This window comes from Danio rerio, chromosome 7 (genome assembly GCF_052040795.2).
Source record: "Danio rerio strain M-AB ecotype USA chromosome 7, GRCz13ab, whole genome shotgun sequence".
NCBI lineage: Eukaryota > Metazoa > Chordata > Actinopteri > Cypriniformes > Danionidae > Danio > Danio rerio.
In genome coordinates, this window is record NC_141027.1 from 3,387,841 (window position 1) to 3,406,196 (window position 18,356).

At 37.8% G+C, this 18,356-nt stretch overlaps 1 protein-coding gene and 1 long non-coding RNA gene across 2 annotated transcripts in view; both read right to left on the reverse strand.

The window, feature by feature from the left end:
* The window catches only part of LOC147842925 (uncharacterized), a 959,952-nt gene that overhangs the window by 130,376 nt on the left and 811,220 nt on the right, over nucleotides 1–18,356 (reverse strand). The gene's annotated exons all lie outside the window — the stretch shown is intronic.
* The window catches only part of si:dkey-88n24.9, a 203,030-nt gene that overhangs the window by 22,596 nt on the left and 162,078 nt on the right, over nucleotides 1–18,356 (reverse strand). Inside the window, 2 exon segments of the mRNA NM_001328055.1 lie at nucleotides 2,957–3,033; nucleotides 3,064–3,471. Of these exon segments, the coding sequence (NP_001314984.1) occupies nucleotides 3,110–3,471 (362 nt within the window). The 3' untranslated portion in view covers nucleotides 2,957–3,033; nucleotides 3,064–3,109.

The window sequence follows — 18,356 nt, forward strand, 5'->3', positions numbered from 1 at the left end:
AAGTTCATATCAATAAGCATCATATTTTATTTGCACATTTATTGAATGGAAATGTTTCTGATTCACGCATGCAAATTCATCTTCAGATAGTGTCTTTATAGCAATGTGCGTGCGGTAGATTGCTCAGATTACATTGGGAAAACAGGCGACTGCTGCAAATTGTGCTTTAATGTTTAGCTGGTCAACTGTATGGTATGGAAACCTTATATACCTGCTGAACCCGTCTCATACAGCTGCCATTGCAAGGCTCAGACACTTTGTAGAGAGGAATTTAACACAACTGCCTCTAGGAGTCGCCAATGGAAATAAAACAGACACGCACAAAAAATGTGCGTACGCCTGCCAGAAAGCTGCCGTGAAGCTGCGCACATTCCCACGTTCAGTTCATTGTTAGTAAATCCAAACGTGAGCGATTCTGAGTGTGAAACCTGGCGTACGCAAAGTTTTTGTGCGTACGCAGCGTTGATACATGAGGCCCCTGGTGTTTTACTGCATTGCTTTATTGCACTCCTACATTGGGCTCACATACACGTACACTCTACTTGTTGATAAGATGTAGTGGGCATTTTTTCTCGGTCTCATGCTGCGCTCACACCAGACGTGGAACGCACGTTAAGCGTGAATGATTTACATTTTAAGTCAATGCAAACATGCGAATAGACATCCTGCGGTGCGAATGACACGAATTGCGCTGCACTAATTGAGCATTTTGCGCGTTTGATGCGCTGAATGCACAAATCGCTCGAGCTCGAAAATCTGAAATTCAGCAGACAATCGCCCCACATTAACCAATCAGAAGCTTGCTCTTGTGGGGGCATGATTGTGACGTATAGCTTGTTGTTGGTGACCCGGGGGAAATCCTCCAGCTGACACCATCAAAAAGTTTATCAACTGGGCTGGGCTCAGTTAGAAGCCTCCGTCAGCCTTCGCTGAAAGACTCCATCATCCAGGTTAAGTTTCTGAAGGTGTTTATGAGCTCACAGAGCTAGATGGTCCTCTGAAAGAATGTAGTGGACTCAGACACGACCCTAAATGTATCAACGCTGTTTTTCAGTCTTCATAAAGCACATAAACACTGCTATTTTCTTTGTAAGATCCATGTTAGCCATTTATCAATGAAGCTAGAGTCATCTGGCAAACAGAAGCCCTGCCCATCATGCGAATCCGCGTCTGTTCTGAAGTAAATTTGACGCGCGAATGTAACGAGTAAACTCAAATGATCACGCGGCTACTTGTGAGCGAATAGCACGATTTATCTGCGCGTTCTGCGTCTGGTGTGAACACAGCATCAAGCTGAACGCAGTCGACCAATCACAACAGACTGGGGGTCATCAGACCAATAAGTGCAGTTTAGCCTCATGCTAAAAAGTGTTTTGGAACAAATTAATCACTGAACCTATCATAAGGGAGTCATTGGGATTACCAGGCAAAAATAAATGCATATTATAAAACAATGAAATTGTCCATGACTATGAATTGCGGAGAGTGGATTCATGGAAATGTCCATGTGCTATCAAGATTGCGTGTGCACCCGCTCCTCCGATAGCGGCAACAGCAGGGAGGAACAATATGATGAATGAATGAGGTTAGTGGGCGTGGGCGTGTGTGTGTGTGTGTGTGTGTGTGTGTGTGTGTGTGTGTAAGTAATTGTGTGTGCGTGAGAATGTGTGTGTAACTGTCAGTGCTGCTTTTCCAGCGGTGAAAGTTAATGTGACTTTATCACAGTTGACTTTCAGAATTATTTCTTACAGGGATGCTGTGTGCATTTTATTGTGCTCACAAACCATTCAAGTTGCCTCTATTTCCTGGATGAGTGAAATTCTATACTTGTATACCATATGTATAAATGTATTTGTTTTAGGATATTTTATCATGTATATTTTTCTTTAGACGTGTAATGAACTCCAGAATCTGTCAGATAAATTAGCTGTAGGCTCTAAAACCTTCATCTGAAGCATTGTCATACAGAGTTATGGCTGGATTTCATCAATAGTCTGGCATTTACTAACACAGACTATATTTAAAGTTTTTGGAATTAATTTGAATTTTCCTTGCATTTTTTTAGATTAAAAAAAATAAATAAATAAAAATAAATATATATATATATATATATATATATATATATATATATATATATATATATATATATATATATATATATCTTTGTGTCAGATTACTATAAATGATCTACCGCTTACGCGACGTGTTTGTAATGCAGCATCTTTGTGGATGACAATAAATCTGACACTATTCTCTCCTCAAGTCTTGATGACATCAATGTTGAGTTTTTTATTATTTCAGCAAGTTTGGTTGTAAAAAATGATTATTTGTACTCTTCCATCACTTCAAGTTTCTAGTAGACTGGTGCTGGAGCCAGAGCCTAATCCGCTGCTGGGAGATCTGGTTCTGGTTTTATACTCCATATAATGACTGTGTGCTAAAATATTAAAGCATTTAAAGTTTTTGCATAATATAACTCATTCCTATATTATCTACTGATTCCATATTGTAACTCTCAACACCAACAGTGGGCACTCAAATAAAAATATCACTGCGGAAACTGAGCCAAACAAATCAACAATCAGATGTCATTTTTACATTTATTCATATTATTTCTAATTTATTTTGAATCGCGATGGAAAGAAGCAAAATGGTCAGAAGACAAAATTACAGGATGTAGATCAGTTTATTTCTGCTGATGTTCTGTTATCTTCAGTTTCTCACAGGATTTTGACTTCAGCCTTACATGAATAAAGCAGATTTCATTCTCCTGAGAGACTCATGATGTTTCTCCAGTAATGCTGCTCACAGAAACACATTCAAATAGTCATTAATATATGCAAAAACACGACAAACATCACCAGATATAGAAGTTTTTCCAAACATACTTATCACATCTAAAGTATATTAAATGTGAATCTGAAACATTTGTGTTAATAAGAGCAGATTATATCATGATAAAATACAGAAATAAAACAGACTATTGTGGCTGTTAAAGCACATATAGCAGATTCACTCAGAACTTAAGAAACAAACCAAACCTATAATAAAAGTAAATCAGAACAATGAATGTTAATAAACACACTGACAATCTCATCTTTTCTCACTCTCAGTAGTTAGTGCAGATGAAGTTGAGTCTGTGAGATTCAGGAAGGCTGATCCAGGTCTGATCTCCTCCAGACTGAACTGCTCCTTTTCTGTTCTCCAGTTTGCAGTTTTCCGGTGTGCTGCCGTTCCCTGGAGCCCAGTTCTGATAGCACACCATGTCTCCACTCAGCCAGAGCCACATGTTCATGCTGCAGTAGTTGTGTAAACCCAACCACACCGCCTCAGTAGACGCCAGTTTAACCACGTTCATCACACGACGCTGCATCTCCACTGACTGAACCGAGACCAGATCCACATGATTCTGTCTGCAGTATCTCAGAGCTTCAGACCACGACAGATTCTGCTGGATCACAATCAGTTTATCTGGACACAAAACAAAGCAGAAACTAGAGAGAGACTGATCAACAACAACATGCAGAACAAACACTGTGGAGGAATTTGTCATGTCAGACATGTAGAGTCAACTTTAAGAGATCTGGAGCTGATGATGGATTGAGTGTGTTTGGAGGATCTGCTCACCTTCATGACACACAAAAGGAATCTGGTGGTAAACACTAGAGATGTCATACCACTTTCCCTGTTTGTTTGTCTGAATCGCTGCACTGTATGCAAAATTTAGAAAATCATCTGCCCAGTATCTGAATGAGGAGTTGCTCTGATCTGACCACTGCCATGTGTCACTGAACAGACCGATCCAGACTGCAGATCCAGATGAGTTTCTGTCATTAATGAACTTCTCCAGCTGTTGATTCTCATTCTGGTTCCTCACACTGACCAGATCAATGTGATTCTGTCTACAGTAACTCTGAGCGTCTCTCCAGTTCATCAACTGATTGACAAACACCAGTCCTCTGCTCACTTTAATGAATGAAGGAATAATGAGGAACATCATCAGAAATGCTTGTGTTATCAAACAAATGAGTTATTTTATTACTATTACTAACATCTGTCACAACAGAACATCTGACATAAAAAAACTTATAATCATATAAAGTGCAATTACAAAATATATTTTATGTTATGTATTTAGCATTTTACAATTTGAATATATAATAATTTACAAACATATTTCTTATGGTCAGATATGCAACATGTTAACCATACAGCACCGCATGTTTTGGTTTAATTTAATTACATTTTTGTTTAACGTTTTTTTTTTTTTTTTTTTTTGGTAAAACAATATTTACATATATATAGACTTGTATATAGACCCCCCCTTTAAATGAAATAAACAAAAATGTATTACTTAATATATCACTTTTTTATAATTGCATATTTTTTCTAAAAGTGTTTGTACTCACTGTTGTAGCAGATGAAGACATGAGTGTTACTACATGCCTCAATGATCCATTGTCCATTATTAATAACAGTACAATTATTACTGTAGGCTGATTCTCCAGACGTCCAGTTGAGAAAAAGCACAGGATCACCTGAAGACCAATGCCATGTATAAACACTCGTCATCTGGAGACCAATCCAGACATACTGATCACGTACATCATTCACACTCTTCATCAGCTGGATCATGTCGTTCATGTTGTCAACAGTGGCCAGATCTGTGTATTTCTCTCTGCAGTATCTCTGAGCTTCAGTCCAGGTCTTGTTCTCATTGATAAAGTGATACTGACGCTGAACACATTCAGATATGGAGCAGAGAGCTGTGAAAGAGACACTTTGCTTTAATGCTTTTCAGAACAGAGTCAAACCTAATGAAACTATAAACCATAATTAAAACTACAAACACACTCACCAATGAGGAGAAGAGGGAAATATAGAGATTGAGCCATTTCTGAAAATGTAAATAATAATAATAATAATCAGATCCATTTAGGAGGAGAACATTTCAGTAAAATAGAAGCATGAATACAGAATACACAACTGTAGAGCCGTACTAATATAAGATCTGATCATTTAGTTTGTTTATTCCTGTAATTTATTTTTTAACAAACTCTTATTTTCACTTTAAAGGGGTTTTAAAATTAACTTTAAATCTGAACTTATATTTCAGTCACAAAAAATGTTACATATTAAAAAATAAATACATTTGATACGCTCAACTTGATAACCTGAGAAAGAGTTCTGTGGAAAAATAGGGCAGGACAGAGGTTTGCTGCTGTGTTTGGAGTACATGGTGATGAACATACACTGCTTTGTGACTGGAATGAGTGAGTATAGGCATGAAATGAAAAAAAAAAAAGAAAAAAAAAATGGGTGAAATTAAGAAAATTTGGTTGCTAGCAAACCAGTAAATAAAGATTGGATATTCGTACTCAGATGTAAGTTATGAAGAATACAGAGCTGTTTGGAAAAAGAAGGAATATAATGCAATTCTTGAATTCAGGAAAGAACATGGACACCTTAGTCTAAGAGTGCTTTCACACCTACACTTTTATTTCGGAACGTGTCTCGTTTGCCCAGTTAGCGCGGTTCGTTTGGCATATGTGAACAGGGCAATCGCGTTGTGTTCCGCGCCAAAGTAATCGCTCCGAGATCGCCTGAATGAGGTGGTCTCGGCTCGATTGCAGTGAGAAAGCGATCCGATCCGAGCGCGGTTATATCGCAGTGTTTTATGGATATGTAATAGGCTTACGGCTATATGAAGAGAGAATTATGAGTAGGGCATGAAGTTTCGCGAGTCTCCGGATGCCCGCAAACGAGTGATGATCTCCCGGTAATCTCGCGTCTCCCTCCCGGTCCTCAAATAGGCATCGTCGCGCACCCTTCTCACCCCTCTCCACCGCATCTCTCCTCAGACACATCGCGCGCGCACCCTGTCAATCAGCACCAAACCACCACCTCTTCTGACAGCTGAGCGGGACGCTGCAAAATAAACCCTGACACACTGACCAATGTAAGGAGAGTTTACTCGCACGTGACTTGTTTTAGCTCTTTTGGTCCGATTAGAAACTTTGCAGTGTGAAAGTGAACCGCTCCAAGAGCAAAGAGCAACAATGTAACAATTGTAATCTCTGTTTCGGAACAACTGAATCGATTCACAGGTGTGAAAGCACCTTAAGACCAGTAGCTGTCAAAAAGCTAAAGAAAAAGCCAGAGAGAAGTGGATACGGGAGTTTGAGAGATGGACGTCAGCTCATGTTTTGTAAAACTGAAGATCATAAAAGCAGAGCGCTCAAAATGAATAATGTCAGCTAGAAAAAAATAAAGAGAACGAAAGAAAGATTTTGGGTGAGAAGTGACTAAAACAGGGACTGATAACTTGTATTGCAATTGAAGAAGATCTAGAAAAATTATTACAATAAAATACTATAGAGAGTATTTCTGGAGATGAAGCGAGCTGAATAAAAAACATTTTATAGCCTATCTATTCTTCTGGAATTTCAGGAGTCAGTTCTTTCGTTTAAAATAAAATAATAAAAGATTGGATATATGAACTTTGCAGTAAGACTATGGGCCCTATCATACACCCGGCGCAATGTGGCGTAAGGCGAGACTCAACAGTTTGCTAGTTTCAGCTTGGCGCAAGAGTCGTTTTAACGTGCAGCACCACGCTGTTTAAATAGCAAATGCATTTGCGCTCATATGTGCACCCATAGGCGTTCTGGTCTAAAAAAGGGGGTGGGTTGAGGTGCATTGCTGGAGCGTTGCTATTTTGAGAAACTATAATAGACTGTTCTATAGAGCAATACGCAAATATCTTTACATATGAAAAATAATACAATTATTAAAGATATATATATATATATATATATATAGGATATAATAAGAATAGATATAGGATATAAATTTAAAGGATTAAAATATTACAAAACATTATTTTCTAGCCTACATAAATATAAACACCACTGCCTTCATGTCTTCTTCATCTTGGGAGGCTTTTTCAGTTCATTCATCACAATTTGCTTTTGTATAATGTTATTATTATTAGCATTTTTTATTTATTATCTGCATATTTATATTTGTTTTATTAAAACAAGCTTAGATTTGTCCACCTGTCAGCTTTTAGACCATATGGGGTACAGCATGTGTATTAGGATATAACTCAGGTTTTTGAGCACATTTTGTTATTATTGTTCATTTATTCATTTGCTGCAAATTAGAACTGAATTTAGAAATAGTTTTGAAACAAATCATATTAATTATTAATATGAAAAATTAATTATTTATAGGCTAATGGATGTCTGTGCCTAAAACACTTTCCCTATCCACGAGTGAAAGTGAAAGTAGATGAGGAGGCTCATCTCTCAATCTCGCGCTGCAGATGCTCTGTTTAACTATTTTCTCTCTAGTGAAATCCTCAGTTTTTCCAGTTACCAAGTCCGTCATGTAAATAGCAAATGCGCTTATGGCGCGACGCAACTGACTCTTAAAGGGAATGGGAGGTGAGACTCTGATTGGTTTATTCTCAAAACACACCTATAACTAATCAAGAGAATAAGCTTAACCCTGTAAGACCATGTCCCATGGCGCAAAGCACATTTTTCCATCTTCAAAATAGTAAAAGTGGATTCTGACACGCTCTTAATGCTTTTGCGCGCTGCACCTGGATTGTCAAAATAGAGCCCTATATCTCTTCACCACTCTGCTTTATATATATATATATATATATATATATATATATATATATATATATATATATATATATATATATATACACACACAGTTAAAGTCAGAATTATTAGCCCCCCTGAATTATTAGCGCCCTTGTTTATTTTTTCCCCAATTTCTGTTTTATGGAGGGCAGATTGTTTCAGCACATTTCTAATCATAATAGTTTTAATAACTCATCTCTAATAACTAATTTATTTATCTTTGCCATGATGACAGTAAATAATATTTTACTTGATATTTTTCTAGACACTTCTATACAGCTTAAAGGCTTAACTAGGTTAATGAGGCAGGTTAGGGTAATTGGGCAGGTTATTGTATATTGATGGTTTGTTCTGGAGACTATCGAAAAAAAATATCTTAAAGGGGCTAATAATATCGTCCTTAATATGGTGTTTAAAAAATAAAAAACTGCTTTTATTCTAGCCAAAATAAAACAAAATAAGACTTTCTCCCGAAGAAAAAACATTATCAGACATACTGTGAAAATTTCATTGCTCTGTTAAACATCATTTGGGACATATTATATGTCTCAATCTGATGTTTCTGTCTGCAACTGCAGGGTGTGATTATTCTATATCTGCTCTCATCTGTCATTCAAAACATCAAATCATTTGTTTGTTACTCTAAACAAAGACCTTTTATTTTTCTTCCTCATAAACATATCTGTTTCTGTACATCTGTAGCAGCGTGTTCATTTGAATGTGGTCAAGAGTCTGTATGTTCCATAAATGGATAATATGGATTTACATACCAGCTACAGAGGAAAACCCAACCTTAAATATAGATTTTTGTTTTCAGATCATATATTTTATATGAATTTCTTTTTTTTTTTCAGGCATTTCTGTCCATATCCAGGTTAGAGGATAATCCTCACCCCAGGTGGAGGAGTTTAAGTATCTTGGGGTTTAGTTCACGAGTCGGGGATGGATAGAACACTCTCAATTTACTGGTCACTCTACGTTCCTACTCTCACCTATGCTGATTTAATTCCATTCATCTTTATTTCTCTAGCACATTTACAATGTAGATTGTGTCAAAGCAGCTTCACATAGAAGATTATAGTAAACAGTGTCAGTCAAGTTTTCAGAGTTAAAGTTCAGTTCAGTGTGGTTTAATTTTCACTGCTGAGAGTCCAAACACTACATTTACATTTACATTTAGTCATTTAGCAGACGCTTTTATCCAAAGCGACTTACAAATGAGGACAAGGAAGCAATTTACACAACTAAGAGCAACAATGAATAAGTACTAAAGGCAAGTTTCAGGTCTGTAAAGTCTAAGAAGGGAAGTATTAGTAGTATTAGTATTTTTTTTTATTTATTTATTTTTTTTTGTACAGTTAGTGTGATATTCAAAGAGGCAATTGCAGATTAGGAAGTGAAGTGGAGACTAAATAGTTGAGTTTTTAGTCGTTTCTTGAAAATAGCGAGTGACTCTGCTGTTCTGATGCAGTTAGGGAGTTCATTCCACCAACTGGGCAGATTGAGCGTGAGCGTTCGCGAAAGTGATTTTTTCCCTCTTTGGGATGGAACCACGAGGCGACGTTCATTCACAGAACGCAAGTTTCTGGAGGGCACATAGATCTGCAGAAGTGAGTGCAGATAAGAAGGTGCTAGGCCAGAAGTCACTTTGTAGGCAAACATCAGAGTTTTGAATTTGATGCGAGCAGCAACTGGCAGCCAGTGCAAACGGACTAGCAGCGGAGTGACATGTGCTCGTTTAGGTTCATTGAAGACAACTCGTGCTGCTGCATTCTGGAGCAGTTGAAGAGGCTTGATAGAGTTAGCTGGAAGCCCAGCTAGTAGAGAGTTGCAGTAATCCAGTTTGGAGAGAACAAGAGCTTGAACAAGGAGTTGAGCTGCATGTTCAGATAAGAAGGGTCGGATCTTTCTGATGTTATAGAGTGCAAATCTGCACGATCGAGCAGTTCTAGAAATGTGGTCAGAGAAGTTTAGTTGGTCATCAATCGTTACTCCAAGGCTTTTCACCATTTTGGATGCAGTAATGGTTGCCCCATCCATCTGGATTGAAAAGTTATGGTGTAGAGTCGGGTTGGCAGAAACTACAAGCATTTCCGTTTTTGCGAGGTTCAGCTGAAGATGATGATCTTTCATCCAGTGTGAAATATCCAACAGGCAGGCTGAGATACGAGCTGGAACCGAGGGATCATCAGGATGAAAAGAGAGGTATAGCTGGGTATCATCAGCATAGCAGTGGTAGGAGAATCCATGTCTCTGGATGACTGGTCCTAGAGATGATGTGTAGATGGAGAAGAGAAGTGGCCCAAGAACAGAGCCTTGAGGTACCCCAGTGTTTAGATGCTGTAGGTTGGACACCTCTCCCCTCCAAGACACCCTGAATGACCTGTCAGAGAGGTAGGATCTGAACCATTGTATAACAGTGCCCGCAACGCCCAGTGACTCAAGCGTAGATAGCAGGATCTGGTGGTTGACAGTGTCAAAAGCAGCTGACAAGTCCAGCAAAATGAGGACACTACATTTACATTTAGTCATTTAGCAGACGCTTTTATCCAAAGTGACATACAAATGAGGACAAGGAAGCAATTTACACAACTGTAAGAGCAACAATAAATAAGTGATGCAGGCAAGTTTCAGGTGTGTAAAGTGTAAGAGGCAAAACATTAGTAATTTTATTTTTTTGTAGTAGTTAGTGGTGGAGTCAGAGAGGCTATTGCAGATTAGGAAGGAAAGTGGAGACTAAATAGTTGAGTTTTTAGTCATTTTTCGAAGACAGTGAGTGACTCTGCTGTTCTGATGCAGTTAGGGAGTTCATTAAACCAACTGGGCAGATTGAACGTGAGAGTTCTGGAAAGCGTTTTCTTCCCTCTTTGGGATGGAACCATGAGGCGACGTTCATTCACAGAACGCAAGTTTCTGGAGGGCACATAGATCTGCAGAAGTGAGAGCAGATAAGAAGGAGCGCAGCTGTTACACCCCTGTAAAAGGGGAATTTAATGAATAATCATCAGACATCGACATCGAGCTGCTGTTTGCATTGATCTGTATTAAGCTTGTCACACAGTGCAGTTTTTTCTTTAACAATTATTACATAAATGACAAATGAATAAACAAATAAACACATTAATACATCAAATTATATCAGTATATTTTGAACCCAGTGTTACAAATAGTATATTTTCCTTTAAAGCAACACTCGAAGTAAATTATGTGTCCATTTACAACTATAATCAATCAGTTTAAACAATTAACATCAACAGTAACAGTTTTTCCACAATTATGAGAGGATGATTACTCGCGCGCACAGGTGATGTGATGCGCGCAACTGTTAAAAAGCGCGCGCGCTCCCGTTTACTTGAGCTTTTTTTCTGTTCATTTGCAATCGGTTCTCTTTGAAAAAGACTAGACACAAAAAACGATGCTCTTGTATCTACAGTCCTGTTGCTTTTAAGAGGTCAAGATTGAAATATATATAGGCTATATATATATATAAGCAACAGCAGCAGTCACTGCTTTCATTTTAATTATGCTCAGGCACGTGATCATCCTTTCATTATCACTCGTGGTATGTTTTTACCTGCTTTCTTTTGCTTAGTTATTTTTGTTAATATAGTTTAATTATCATCCTTTACAATAACATTTCTTTAATATGAGATTAACTTCCCATTTGTGTGTAACTGCTGATCTGGAACCTTTAGCCAGGACAGATTATTGTGCATATTTTAGATGCATGACAATAGATCTTCTTTAAATGTTAATTAATATATATATATATATATATATATATATATATATATATATATATATATATATATATATATATAAGTTTTATTGAATAAAAAGTGCATGTATACAGCTATATATTTGCTTATTTTGACACATTTAAATATGTAGCTGAGAAATAATTATTTCTTTTTGATGTGGTAAGAGATGAATTTGGTAAAACCTTTTTTCTGAGCCCTAAAAAGTCATGTGAAATAATAACCAATTGCAATGCGACACAACCCATTTGCTCATGCACAGTGAGCAAGCTCATACACAACACACACAAACAGTGAAATAAATGAGGAGGCATGTGGACAACACAACATCTAAATCAAGTCATTTTAGCAGGTCAAAGTCACATTTATTTATATAAAATATATTTTCCAAACAACAATATTGTGGCTAGTGAAAATGGCAAGTGGCTAGTAATGCTGGAAATCTACTAGCCACAGTGGCTGGTGATTAAAAAAAAGTTAATGTAAAGCCCTGTATATATATATATCAATCTGCCCAGTTGGTGGAATGAACTCCCTAACTGCATCAGAACGGCAGAGTCACTCGCTATTTTCAAGAAACGACTAAAAACTCAACTATTTAGTCTCCACTTCACTTCCTAATCTGCAATTGCCTCTCTAGATATACCACTAACTGTACAAAAAAAAAAATTGCTAATACTTTCCTTCTTAGACTTTACAGACCTGAAACTTGCCTACAGCACTTATTCATTGTTGCTCTTATAGTTGTGTAAATTACTTCCTTGTCCTCATTTGTAAGTGGCTTTGGATAAAAGCGTCAGCTAAATGACTAAATGTAAATGTAAATATATATATATATATATATATATATATATATATATATATATATATATATATATATATATATATATATATATATATATATATATAAAAATGCTGTCAGAGAACATAGGGTAACATACAGTGGATGTGATATAAGGAAGAGAGCTGTGGAAATTGAGCAAATGAAAGTTGTAAATCTAAATATACTGATCTAAAAATACTGACAAAACAAAAAAAAACTATAGAGGATGGCAAACAGAAGAAAGTAGTGTGACAGTGACGATTGATAACTGAACAAGTCCAACACAAAACCCAGATAATCAAAAAAGTTTTAAATAGTTTTTGAGTAAAAACAACATGTCTTGGGAAATAATCAATAAAAGTCTGGAAGCAGAAAGACAGGAAGAGCTGAAGATAAAACAACTTGAATGGTTGCAAGAAGCCTGTTAGTAAATGGTAAAGAGTTTAAAGGTTTTATACATTGGATTACAAAAAAGCCAGATAAAGTCTGTATTCAGGAAACATGGCTTGAGCCAGTTTTGGATTTTAGTACTAAAGTATATGAGGATGTACTTATAAAGATAGAGAAGAAGTGATTGGGGGAGGGTGTATTATATTGGTTAAACAAGGAGTACAATAGAAAGATTTAGACAGATGAGTAGATTGAAAAGCCACAGACCGACACTTTTGAGTCAGTACAACTTCTTTACAAAGATGCCTTTGCCAACCTTTGCTGGTATTTTTGAGAATACTATGTTGTCGTAAATCTTTGTTTACTGTCTTTATCGTTTAGATTTTGTAGTGAATGAACCGCCTCATTGAACCTCTTGTATTTGTGAATTTCCTGTGAAAATGTGGTGAAACTGAATAGTTTTAACGGTCCAATGTGTAAAGAAAATTTGTAAAATATTAAATTTAGAATTACATTATGCAATTTGGATAATGTAAATAGTCACTTTTACAGTCTAAATAACACTGTATTTATATCTGAGACACAGTATTCTGATATTGGTAATCCAGTATTGTTTACTTACTGATAAACAGACATTTCTCACTTAAGAGTTATGTTCCTCTAACCCATACTTTTAATTTAAGTGTGCTGAAATTTTCCCTTGACGTAAATTTTTTTTTTCTGAGCCAATAAGCACAGAGAGCTTTACACAATCAAATATGAACATCAACAGATGTCAGAAGTGTATTTGTGTGTAAAGAATGAAGATGAGTAGTTCTTACCTCAGAGCAGGTGTGTTTCTGTCCTCAATCTGATGTTTCTGTCTGCAACTGCAGGGTGTGATTATTCTATATCTGCTCTCATCTGTCATTCAAAACATCAAATCATTTGTTTATTACTCTAAACAAAGACCTTTTATTTTTCTTCCTCATAAACATATCTGTTTCTGTACATCTGTAGCAGCGTGTTCATTTGAATGTGGTCAAGAGTCTGTATGTTCCATAAGCGGATAATATGGATTTACATACCAGCTACAGAGGAAAACCCAACCTTAAATATAGATTTTTGTTTTCTGACCATATACTTTCTATGAATTTCTTTTTTTTTTTTCAGGCATTTCTGTCCATATCCAGGTTAGAGGATAATCCTCACCCCAGGTGGAGGAGTTTAAGTATCTTGGGGGTTTGTTCACGAGTGGGGGAAAGATAGAACACTCTCAATTTACCGGTCACTCTACGTTCCTACTCTCACCTATGCTGATTTAATTCCATTCATCTTTATTTCTCTAGCACATTTACAATGTAGATTGTGTCAAAGCAGCTTCACATAGAAGATTATAGTAAACAGTGTCAGTCAAGTTTTCAGAGTTAAAGTTCAGTTCAGTGTGGTTTAATTTTCACTGCTGAGAGTCCAAACACTACATTTACATTTAGTCATTTGGCAGACGCTTTTATCCAAAGTGACATACAAATGAGGACAAGGAAGCAATTTACACAACTATAAGAGCAACAATGAATAAGTGCTACAGGCAAGTTTCAGGTGTGTAAAGTGTAAGAGGCAAAACATTAGTATCTTCATTTTTTTGCAGTAGTAGTTAGCGGTGGAGCCAGATAGGCAATAGCAGATTAGGAAGTGAAGTGGAGACTAGTTTTTAGTCATTTCTTGAAGACAGCGAGTGACTCTGCCTGTGAAGAGTGTGTTAGACCTACCTGTTTGTGATGAAGGCATGTCGCCTTCATGTTTCGTCGCAGAGCACATGCTCTTTGTTTTGACAGTTCGCCATGTGCTTTGCTGTCAGCGTATCCTTTTCCCCACCTCCTTGTTATCCTAATTATTCCCTTATTAAGCAATGATTGTCACCTGTAGCTCCTTGATTTTCTCCTCTACTTAATTCCCGCTTGCCTCCTTGTCTTTGTCAGACCGTCTTGTGTGTTTCGCGAGCTCACTCGCTCTAGACCCACGTTTGTCCTGTCCTGTCCTGTCCTGTCCTGTCTTGTGTATCACTTTGGCTCCATAGAGATTATTTTTGGTTTTCGTTTGCCCTTTCTGCTTATCTCTCTTCTGCCCTGTCAGGCTATCATATCGGTGTCATTGCTTGTGGCGCTCGGACTCCATCGCCTGCCGACATCCGGCCACCGGCATCTGCTCGTCTTCAAGCTGCTCCGCCCACGAAGCCTGGATACTCGCCACCTCCACGAGTCCGCCACCTTGTGGGCATTCCATTGAACTGCAGTCCAGTACTAGTTACTGCTGCCTGAATTACCTTTTTGATTCAGTGCTTTTTCTTTTATATTTTTGATCCTCTGTCTGAGGCGTTTTTGATTTTTGAAGTTACAATAAATCTTCACCTGCATATTGAATCTGTGGTTTCTTCCTGAAACTGCCGTTCTGATGCAGTTAGGGAGTTCATTCCGCCAACTGGGCAGATTGAATGCGAGAGTTCAGGAAAGTGATTTCTTCCCTCTTTGGGATGGAACCACTAGGCGACGTTCATTCACAGAACGCAAGTTTCTGGAGGGCACATAAATCTGCAGAAGTGAGAGCAGATAAGAAGGAGCAAAGCCAGAAGTCGCTTTGTAAGCAAACATCAAAGCTTTGAATATGATGCGAGCAGCAACTGGCAGCCAGTGCAAACGGATGAGCAGCGGAGTGACATGTGCTCGTTTAGGTTCATTAAAGACCACTCGTGCTGCTGCATTCTGAAGCATCTGAGGAGGTTTGATAGAGTTAGCTGGAAGCCCGGCTAGTAGAGAGTTGCAATAGTCCAGTCTGGAGAGAACAAGAGCTTGGACAACGAGTTGAGCTGCATGTTGTTTGTTTGTTTGTATACTTTATTGTCCCTCAAGGGGAAATTTTCTGTAGACTCACACAGCACTTCAGCAGGTTCTGACACAATAGCAATTTAAAAATAAGCCAACATGCAAAACATTTACATACACTATCGTTCAGTGTTCAATAGTCTAATTGACACCGGAATAAAAGAGTTCTTGAGCTTGTTCCGTTTCCAGCGGAAAGTTCTGTATCTTCTTCCAAAAAGTAAAAGATCATAAAATGGGAAGAGTACATGAGATGGGTTACTTAAAGAGGTGGTCCACTATGATATCACATTTTAAACTTTAGTTGATGTGTAATGTAGTTTTGTGAACATAAACAACATCTTTGAATGTAAGAAGTTCAAAGTTCAATGCAAAGGGAGACCTTGGTTTTAACAGAATTAGCTTGGCAAAGCCTACAATGAACACATTTTGGGGACTACAAAAATACTCCCCCCCACCCCCCACCCCCCAAGTTCACAAGTTCGTTTACTGCGCATACAAACTGCGCAGGTAAGGGCCGAGGCCAGAGGCGCTGTAATGTTATAGCAGAGATGAAGCTAAAAATGCGTCCAAACACTGCTGTTTCCACAGAGCTTCGTCTGTTTTAAAGGACACGCTAAAAAAGCCAAGCTAAAAAGGTAGGTTTTAATACGTGATTTAAAAGTGGATAATGATGGAGCCATTCTGATCTCAAGGGGCAAGGTGGAATCGTAGATCGTGGAACTGACAGAAGATTCTGCTCACTCGACCGAAGAGATCTCACAGGAGTGTAGGGATGAAGCAGCTCTGCGAGATAGGATGGGGGTAGATTATGGAGGGATTTATAAACCAGTAAAAGCACTTTAAAATCAATTCTAAATTTCACAGGCAGCCAATGAAGGCCTCTTAGAAGAGGGGTTTTGTACTAATATTCTCTCTTAACACTGACACTATAAACTTTTCGAAGCATTTCATTGCAACTGATGTGAGAGCAATTAGTCTAAAATCATTGTTATCTACAGGATGGGCAATTTTAGGCACTGGGATTATAAGAGATCTTTTACCAGATTGCTGGAACTACCTTCAAATTAATCGATTTTTGAAATAAGGAACACCAAACTGGTGACAGTTCTTCTGCGCATAGTTTTAGTAAGAAGCCCAAGAAACCATTAGGACCAGCAAATTTTTTTTGGACATATCGGCTTAAATAATAGTTGAACTTGATCACAGTCAATCAGCAAATTGCTTTCCCTTGATGTATTCATTTGATTTCTTTTCCACTGTCTGGATTTATACCGTGAGTGTCAAACCTTAAGAAAAAGCTATTTAGGTCCTCTGCTTTTTGTTTATCATCAGTTGTGGATACTAACTTTCTAGCTGATTGCATATTTGCTATATTTTTGATTGAGCTTTAAAGTCTTTTGGTATTGACTTGATACAATTTATTTTCTAAATTACTTTTTTTGTTTTATTCTGGCACCTCTGAGCAAACAATGTAATTCCTTCTGCACAATTTTTAATTCAACCCAGTCATGCTTTTTAAATGCAACTTTTTTCCTATTAATGCAGTTCTTAATTTCTCTTGTGATATGCACTTTATTATTGGGATAGATTATAACTTGTTTGTTAGTGATTACATTATTTGTGCAAAAAGTTATATAGCCAGTCACTGCCTCAGTTGTTTCATCTAAATTCTCATAATTGAATACATCCTAATCAGTGCATAAAAAAAACAGCCCTTCAAAGATTCAATATTATCATCAGACCATATGAAAACATCTTTAGTTATGGGTTTCGAGCTTTTCAGAACTGGCTTGTATGTAGGAATTAAATACACTGTGTGGTGATCAGAATTTGCTAATGGAGGTTTGAATTTGGCTAAATGAGCTTTTTTTAACATTCCCAAAACATTTATCCAGGATTTTACTGTTCCTTGTGGCACATTTAACATACTGTTCAAAACCAGGTAGTGATAATTCAAGTTTACAGTGATTAAAATCTCCCAATATAAAAGCAGGTGCATTTGGGGAGCGTTGAAGCTGTTGTTGTATACAGTCATTAATATACATAGCTGCTTTGGCTGCATTACCCGAGGGGGGCACGTAGGCTCCACAGATGATATTACCGAACTCCCTAGGTAGGTAGAACAGTCTTAAACTTAAGCAAAGCAGTTCAACGTCAGGGTTATATATCGTTGACCTCACAGAGAGTTGTGTGCACCAGTTATCATTTACAAACACACACACACACACCACCTCCACGGTCTTTGCCTGATGCTGCTGTCTGATCAGCCTGAACTAAAGTGAAGCCATCTAGTTCAAATTGTGTGCTGGGCATACCTGGTTGCAGCCATGTTTCCATGAGAAAGATCAAACCAGCTTCTCTATACTCGAAACAGACCTTGGTTTTCACTCACAGCTCCTCGATTTTGTTCTGAAGAGATCTTACGTTGCTTAGAATTATACCGGGCAATGGAGGCCTGTTTCCTCGCCGCCGGAGACGCAAACGTACTCCGCTTCTCCCTTCTCTTTTCCTCCGGTGTACTTTATCCTCTGTCTTTCTTATATTATTTGGCCAACCAAGCGACTCCGCCACCGCACCCACATAGCAAAATTTCTCTGGCCCAGCTCTGGCCCACAAAATCAGGTTTTGCTTGGTGCGATGGCCCGCGACCCACAAACTCACTACTGCCACCTGCTGTGGCACCCTGTGAGCTTCGAGTGGTGATAGTGCTCACTACAGAGTGGTGCGTGTCAGAATGGTTCCCGTGCCGCCGTGAGTAATTATGTAATGGACCCGGAATGGGTTCACTACCAGGTGTGGGATGCCCAACACCAGCAAAAAAAAATAAATAAATAAAGAGTTCTCAAAAAATGATGGCCTTATCCCAGAA